Below are 9,063 nucleotides of genomic sequence, written 5' to 3' on the forward strand. Positions count from 1 at the left end.
AAAAAAATCGAATACAAAAATAATAGAAGGTGCTACGTACTGTTTTCAAAAAATAAAGTGAATTTTTATTGTTCTTAAAAAGTATTAATTTATTCATCAATATCTATTTTTTTACAGTTTTACACTAAACACCCTTAATTTAAAGGCAAACAAGTGTTTGTTGAAGGGTTAAAAATGTTTTCACAACAAAAAAGTCAAGGATCTTGTCAATCCAATCTAACGTATTTAAAAAAACCAGGGTGCCATCTTTCAACTTTAGATTCGATCTTTCGCATTTTTTAATATCAACCTTTATCACAGGGGTGTTCTGAGCCTCTGAGGGGCTTGACTTGTTTTTAAATATCTGAAGCGTATAATGAAACATATGTAACAAACAAATTAAGTACTCTTCTTTTTAAATTTTCGATAACCTGTTTTGTATTTTTTCATGCTTAACACTTATTTTTAGAGTGTTTTGCGCTTGATAAGGGGATACAATTTTTTGACACATATAACATATTAAATTCAACGTATAGAGTAAAACAAAAAATCCAGGGTACCTGCTTTTATTTTTGGATTGGATTTTTTGAATTTTTTAAAATATTAACCCTTATTTTAAGGGTGTTCTAAGCTTACTAGGGGATTATAAGGAAACTTCTTATGAATTTTTCGATTGAATTTTTAAAATATTTTTTCTTTGCATACAGATAAGATTTAAGTTGATGTATTTACTACAAAGAAAATTCAAGACTTTTTAGACTTATTTAAAAATGCTTTGACCTCCTCTCGTTTGGACAGGTCGTCGTCAGAAACTGCGGGGTCTTGGAAGAGTCTTGCGAGATGCGAACTGTCGTGCTTAAACTATCTTGGTGCTGAGTTGATACATTTGTTTTTCGGTCTTAAGACCATTTTACGGAGTTTCTCAGAACGGTTTAGCAGATTTTAATTTAAAAAATGCGAGAGTTCTGGGTGTTTGTCACATCACAGAGAATGCAGTCGTGCCGTGTAACGTTTTTGTTATGAGGGCCATACTCTTATCGCTGCACTATAGCAGGTCGTCCCTGAGTCGAGCCGTTCACTCAAAAGTATTGAGATATTGTTTTTTGAATCAAACTGACCGACGGACGTATCCTCGTGTAGTGGAGAGAGGGTCCCTGTAACAAAGGTATATGCTGAATATGATCACAATGCTTAATAAGCAGTCATAGATTATCATTCAAGAATAATCCTATCTAGCATGCCGGCATTAACCCTATTTACGAATTCTTAATTGCGCGTATGCACAATCTGTTGCGCCAGATACACACAGATCTTCAGCCCGTTTAGCAATAGTTATTGCGAAATCAAGTGGTCCGCCTTTCAAACAGTGATATGTACACCAAACGCTCACCAACCTGCTTTATGATCAAGCCGCAGATGAAGGAAAGGGAGTGATATTAAGACCAACCGCGGAAAGCAGACACCTCTTGAGAGATGATCGCTATTTCAGGACGAGAAGAAACATCAATATTTTGATTCCACCTTATCCCTAAACCTGGAAAACTTGGACACGCCCTTCGTGAGGATATATTAAAAGTTACCGACCTCTGAACCATCAATTCTTAAGTTTATAGTGTTTCAAAAGCTTTGGATAAAGGATTAATAGAAGAAGGATTAGAAAAGAAGGATTAATAGTAGAAGAGGTGATGATAGGAGAAGAGAAGTGGAAGATAGTGTGGGTTCATGTAAATGGTGATATGCAGGAGAAATCAGGGGAGATAAAAGAAATAGTTAAAGAAAATAAAGAAGAAATTAGGCTAATAATAGGTGGGGATTTCAATGCGATTACAGAAGATATAGGCGAAAGGGAATGGGGAGAACAGAGAGAAAGAAAATTACAAGATAAGTCACTGAGAGGGGAGGGGAAGAAGTTGTTAAAGAGTTCGGAAGAGTTGGAATCGTTTATCTTAAATAGAAATATAGAGGGAGATGAGAAAGGTAAATATACACGCACGTTAAGAAACTAGCGCTAGGTGAATATATTGATTTGGACCAATTTTCCTTATTAGTGACATTAAAAGGAGCGAAAAGTTATGGGAATAAGAAGTTTCAAGAAAATTTACTAGGAGGAGTAGAGAGAAAAGTTAGGAACAGAGAAAAATATGATAGAAAAAAAGGCGAGGAAGAGGGCATGACAAGGAAAGAAGTAGTAAAGGTTGTAGGAAAAATAAAGGATGAAAAGGCACCTGGTATAGATAAGATTCAAAATGAAGTATGGAAATATGGAGAGACGGAACTAGAGGCATGGAAATGGATAATGTGTAATCGAGTATGGAGAGGAGAAAGGTGGCCAGAGTTATGGAAAAAAGGACTAGTTATACCTTTATTGAAGAAAGGCTAAGGCGATGAGGTTAAAGATTATAGGGGTGTTATGCTGATGCCAGATCTGTATAAAGTATATTTAACCTTTTTGTCGGCGATATTGCAGATTGAAGTTGAAGAAAAAAATATCAAGCCACCGAATCAGACAGGGTTTAGAAAAGAAATGGTGGTAATGGACAGCATAAATCTTCTAAACTATCTAGTAAATAAGTGAATTAAAAGGGAAAAAGGGGGAATAATAGAAATTTTCCTGGACTTAAAGGTAGCTTTTCACTCATTAGACCGAGGCGAAATAGAAAAGTAAGAAGGGATCACGGGCTTAATTACAGGATTAGAGAAATAATTGGATGGAAAAAAAGCTGAATTTAAATGTAGAAGAGACACTAGGGATATATCTTTCAATAAATGGAGATCATAGAGCTCATATAAGAGAAAGTATAAAAAAATCAGCAGGGATAATGAAAAAAATATGGAGAATAGGAAAAAGAAGGTTAAAAAAATCGTAGAAGAAGAATGTGGTTATTTGGTAGGCTGATATGGTCGGTATTAGGTTATAGAGCAGAGATATGGGGATGCAAATAAAGGAAAGATATTAAGAGTTTACAAGAAAGGTATATGAGGTGGACACTAGGGACAGACTGAAGGACGCCAGGATATATGGTGAAAGAAGAAGTGGAAAGTCATGAATTAAGTATTAGAGAGGAAAAGGGGGCATAGAAATTTAAGACGAAGCTTAGAGGGGAAAAGGGAGGAGAGTTAGCGAGAAAGTGTTTGATGGAGCTAGACGACAGGAGAGGGAGGACAATAGAATGAACAAAATAGGAAGAAGAAAGGAGGATGTTTTTTGATGCCAGAAACGTATAAGACGAGACTGGAGTAAACTATGAAGAAAAAAAAGGAAAGGGAAAGACAATTAATAGAAAGATAGGGGGTGATTGAGAAATCAAAATACAATAAATGGTATAAGATTATAAAAAAGGAAGGAGTACCAAAGTACTTCAAAAAGTGAAGGAGAGAGAGAGAGAAGGTGGAGCAGAATAGAAAGGTTTAGATTGAGAATCGAGGTACGGGAGGAGATGTGTTAGGAAAAAGAAGAAAACAGAAAGTGTAGAATATGTAAATAGGAGAAAGAAACATAGGAGCATGCATGGAAAGGATGTAGGAGTGAAATGGAAAATAAAGAAAGCTGGCAAGAGAATGCGGTTACGATTTTATGGCAGGATGGGTTAGGAGCAGAATAGATGAAGGAGTTGGAGGATGCTACAGGAGAGTGAATGAGAGAGAATGAAAATGCATGTTAAAAAATGACAAATTGGAGGAAAAAAAGAGTCAAAGAAAAAGGAAGTCGCTTAGATTAGAAGCGCAAAGATTGTGAGTAATGTTTATGTTATAGCGTAAGTAGACTAAGATGCGTTTGCGTTCTCATTCTCTCTCTCTTTCTCTTTCTCTCTCTTGCTTATAGTCTCGCTTTCGTTTGCTCACTCACTCGCTTCCCAATAAGTCCTAAATTGTGCTATCACAGTAAAAAGGGATAAGAAACTAGAAATAAGACTTTATGTAAATAGTTGTAAATAATTGCAATTTTAAGAACAAGATTTTTTTAAAATATGTAAACCCTTAGGGGGTACATTATGAATAAAGAAGAAGACTGAAAGATTTGAATTACTGTTCAGATTTCAACATAAAATAACTGTTTCAAGAGCAAAAAAGAGAAACAAATTCAATGTTGTCGTGAAAAATTCGAGAAGATTTCCAGATTTTCAAGTTAAAAAAAAATCCAAGGATAATTCCAGGTTTGCAGAGTCAATGTACATACAAACAATGGTTTATGTGTTTCTTTAAATGATAACAAAAAGATTATTAATGAAAAAGAGCCTGCTCGCACGTTGGGCACTATTTCTCACGAAAATTTGGTGTCGCCGCTGCACCAACCACCGTGGTAGCGCTGGGTTTCTAATACGAAGACCTTGCCCAAAATTTTTTCAGTGTGGTATTAAGATCTTCTGTTGAAAGAAGTTTCCTTCAGCCAAAGAGCATTTGGTCTTCCTTTTTACCTCATATCTAAAGTCGGAAGAGTCTATTCCTCAGTTATTTGTAGAAGGGCGCACAGTGTTTCTTAAAACGATGGGCAGCTTAGCTGTCGCTAAGAATTACAGGTCAACAACTTGTATGAATACACTGTATAATATCTTCACTGCTACCCTACGTTATAGCATTTTTCAGTCAATCGGATCTGTGTTTCGCGAGAATTTGCTCATCGAGAGATATGTCTGCAAAGAGACAAAGACGCAGCTTCCTACCAGCGCCACCTTTTCATGGCTTGGATATATTGCCGAAAAGCTACCTTGAATGTCTTAACATCAGAATTATTCTGTGCACAGGAAATATAGTCGCTATTGGATGAGAATCTCTTCTTAATGTGGACAGTGAACACTGAGAAATGCGCAAAGGAGCGAGCGTTCCTCTAGAAAGCAGCGGAGGAGCCTGCTAAAACACTTGACCTTGACTTCAATATCAGGAGTGCGCAAAATGCATCAAACCTTATCCATCCCGAGTACTCATATGTAAAGGTCCGGATCAAGAAAGCTAAAAGAAAAACATCTTCGAAGAACTTCTGCGTGAGAGAATGCACAGAATTTCCCGCAGACATTAAAATAATATGTTGTTGTAGTATGCGCTAACATCTGCTTTCTTTAAATCACTCGGATTGAAGTTGGGTACCTAGTGTTTCATTTAAGCGAGTCTTATCGGTATGATTTCCACTGCAGCATACCGCCGTCACATTTCAAGCTGAAATATTTTCAAAGATATCTGCAGAACGTGTCATGTACAACCCGAGTGCCTGGGACACATACTATCTAATTTTCTAACTCATGCGGGAACGACGTACATCAAAATGCACAATGCGGCACAAAGAGTGCTTTATTACCACCTATTTTACTCTTACGGCATTAGCCCTAATACGGCTTTGCCGCATATACTAGAACTTCATATTCGCGACAATTGCTTATGTTCCGCACACTAGGCCTGACATAGTTCTACTAGACTTCGAGAAAATAAATCTGATCGTTATTGAATTTTCGATACCAGTCGAAAAAACCATTACAGCCAAGGAAAATGAAAATAAAGAGAGGTATAGCGAAACTCTTCTATAGCGCCGATTTCGCGGATTACGGTGGGTGGCACCTAACTCATTATAGCCTACTCCGCTATTGTTTGTTCACTTTTAACTCATTTTTCTTTTCTCACTTTAACTTTTGTTTAATTTTCGGAAGGGCTGTAGAAGGGAGGTCTATTGAAGTTTTACTATATAAAGATCTTATGAAGGAATTTAAACGGTTATATAAGGCATATTGTGTTGACATATTCGTCCTGATCATCGCTGCTCTTGAAGGTGCTAAGCTTTCACCGGTTAGAAGCCTCAACATTATTCCTGCGTGTCAACGAAAGGCAGAGAAACTTGGGGGGCGGGGGATGCAGCAGGCGGAAGGTCTTGGGTCGCTCCGTGTCCTCAGGGAGTATGAGACTTTGGGCGGATCATCCCATTAAGTCTGTCGCAGACTGTAACCACCTATCCTACAGTTGTAAAACATGGTTATAGCTAAAATTTTACTGTGATTTCTTATGGAGTAGAACATAGAAATAAGTATATTTTTCCTCATGCTGAACTTTAACACATAAATTATTGAAAGAATCTAATGAAACTTTAGAAACATGATTTTTATTTGCTTATTTCAGGACTTATACGACCTATTGAAAGTCGTGTTATTAAAATTTTAATGTCAATACGATTATTAACAATAACCAGAAATAATTCGTCCGTCAACGACTTAGGTAGTTCATCAATTATTTATTCAATGATGGGCTTATTGCTTTGAATAATCTATTTAGGTTTTACTGTAGATATACATTTCTGACCTAGGTAGTATGCTAGTATAGGTAAAAAATGCCTTAAATTATCTAAAAGGAACCTGATTGGCCGAGCCTAAATTTTTTATAACTTAAAAACAAAAACTTCAACTTATTTTTCGAAAAGAAATTTTCAATTTATTTATTTTTGTTTTTATGCAGCTATACATATAATTCTCCGGACACTTGAGTCTGCGACACCTTATATTATGATTGATATCAAATTCACTTACTGACTATTTTCCTCTCGATAATAGTTTTTAAACGCGATTATCACATGAAAATCGACTTTTACGAGAAGAGCCCGATGGAATTTCTATGCCATGAATTGTTCGTGAAGCCACGGACCTTTCATTTAAAGTGTGTTCAGATCCACCGTATCTCTTAATATTTGGCAAAAATTTATTTATTTTTTATATGCTAACATTTTAGTTTGACGGAATAAAGTTCAAAAAACTCTGCAGAGGAGAATTTTTACTACACGCTGATATTCAGAAAAAATTAAAATGCCGATACGTCGATCACGGTATTCCTTTTCTGAAAATAGCACCTTTCAAAGAAGAAGAGGCCTATCTTGAACCCAGAATTGTTGTCTACCACGAAGTAATTTACGAAGAGGAAATAAAGACTCTCAAACGATTGTCAGAGTCCGAGGTTCGTCGAGCTTTCACATTTCCTTAAATTTTTTTGTTAATAAACTAGAAAGTATTTATTTTTAATCTAATCAAGGCTGTGGATTCTAATTATCAAATATTATCAAAATTTCCCAGAAAAAACAGAAGTGTAATTTTTGTTTCGTGTAATTTTCACGTTGATAAAGTTGGATTGTTTCATATCCAAGTAATAGAGAATACAATGGAGTTCACAGGGTAACCATAACCAATGTTCGGGCCAATATTACAAAGTAAAGTTTTTGCTGTGTTTTTTTTCTATGCTACAAAAATGCTGTTTCTTTTGGCTCCGGAATAATTGCACTGTTTTCGTCATGTTTTTGGACGCTAAATATGATTACGTCGAAATAACCTTCTGCTTGGGTTTTAGAGGTATCTTGGATCATTAACAACCTCTAAAAAATAAAAGAAGCCTAGATTATAAGGTCGTTGAGAACGGTTCTTTTACTTGCGACTCGTAGTCCGTACTTTTCACTTCAAATAGAATGCTTTGGCAAGGGTACGCCATACAGTAAAATTTAATGGGAAAAGTCAGTAATTAGTAGGTGGTCCTATGTGAATGATACTCTAACAAAAAAAGATAGATCAAAAACCAAATAAATAGAAGATCTTTTATGAAAACTTTTATGAATATAAAGAAGCAAAAAATAAATTTCAGTATTGGGATGTGTGGAAAAGGGTGTTTACAAGAACAAGAAGTATGTCTCGTGCATTCTTAGTCGTACATTCTTAGTCGTAGATTCTTATTCAAAGTCTAGAAATATATCGAAAACGACTTTAATCATTCCGGGGCCAAAACCTGTGGTGGAAAGTGTTAGATTCTATTGCCAAGCCAAAACTTTTTAATTTTTAACACATATTGCAAGAATAAGTAAATGCTCTTTTCTGTAGTTGGAAATTGCAAAAACGATAGACGCTACAACTGGTGAAAGTTTTGTTTCTGAACAAAGAAGTGCCAAGTCTGCCTGGATTGAAGAAGGAGAAAATGAACATTTAAAGCTTCTGAATCGTAGAGTGGAGCATTTGACAGGCTTAACGGTAAAATCAGCCGAGGATCTACAAGTTGCTTATTACGACGTCGGGGGCTATTATATACCACACTTTGATTTTTTTGATGTAAGAAAACTATGGATAAGCTAAACTAAGTACAACTTATAGTTTATTGCCACAATAATCATTTATAAACTTTTCAGAATTATCACCTTTTTCCATCAGAAGATGGAAATCGCATCGCCACGATTCTGTTTTATGTGAGTAAATAAATCCTTTTTAGTCTGTGCGTGCCACTCAATCGATTTCGTGCTCAAATTTATTTAGCTTGCACCCACGATTTGAAAAGATGGTATTTTAATTTTGAATTTTTCTATACAATCAAATACAGTGCAAAAGTTTAGAGTCAGCGAATTTACTTCAACAAGTCAAATTAAGGATAAATATTTACTTTTTAAGATGCTTATTATATGAAACTAGAAAAAAATATACTTTTCAGATGAATGACGTCGCGAAAGGAGGTGGCACAGCTTTCCCTGAGTTAAATTTTACCGTATGGCCTAAAAAAGGTAGCGCATTATTTTGGTACAATCTTAAAAGAAATGGAGAAGAAGATAAGTTCCTTTTACATGGAGCATGTCCAGTACTTTCTGGAACAAAATGGAGTAAGTTTTTTCTTTAAAATAAATCTGGGGCCAGGTTTAAATTTCATAAAAATTTCTTTATTTATCTTTTAAAAGGGGACGACCACCCTTATGGGTCACTGATTTTAATGGGACTCATATAGGCGAAAGTACATTGAATTCCATTAGGTTCATGTTTTGTTAGATTTTACTGTGCAATTGTTTACGATATATTAGATATGAACTAAATTTACAAATAAGTGAAAGACTCGAAAATTTTGGTTTTGAAAACAATCATCTTGAACTTAAAATTAATGCTAGACACATCCGTATAACATCTAGTCCACTTGAAATCATACTTGAAAATACCTGTGTTCTTTATTAATAATTATTATTAATAATTGCGTAATTTAGCTTTTATCATAGGCGCACAGTCTTTGTATAAAAGTATTAATAATCTCCCTGTGCATGATTCATACAGTAACGCAGTCATACTTTTTCATCAAGAAGCTGTAATTTTAAGTTCGAAA

General features: G+C 35.3%; 1 protein-coding gene across 1 annotated transcript in view; it reads left to right on the plus strand.

Moving 5' to 3' along the window:
* LOC117170375 (prolyl 4-hydroxylase subunit alpha-2-like) overlaps window positions 1–8,642 on the plus strand; it is a 29,796-nt gene extending 21,154 nt beyond the window's left edge. Inside the window, exons 5-8 of the mRNA XM_033357137.1 lie at window positions 6,682–6,903; window positions 7,812–8,036; window positions 8,114–8,170; window positions 8,410–8,642. Of these exons, the coding sequence (XP_033213028.1) occupies window positions 6,682–6,903; window positions 7,812–8,036; window positions 8,114–8,170; window positions 8,410–8,592 (687 nt within the window). The 3' untranslated portion in view covers window positions 8,593–8,642. The remainder of the gene's footprint in view (window positions 1–6,681; window positions 6,904–7,811; window positions 8,037–8,113; window positions 8,171–8,409) is intronic.
* The last annotated feature ends 421 nt before the right edge of the window (window positions 8,643–9,063 follow it).

Source organism: Belonocnema kinseyi, chromosome 1, assembly GCF_010883055.1.
Source record: "Belonocnema kinseyi isolate 2016_QV_RU_SX_M_011 chromosome 1, B_treatae_v1, whole genome shotgun sequence".
Classification (NCBI taxonomy): Eukaryota; Metazoa; Arthropoda; class Insecta; order Hymenoptera; family Cynipidae; genus Belonocnema; species Belonocnema kinseyi.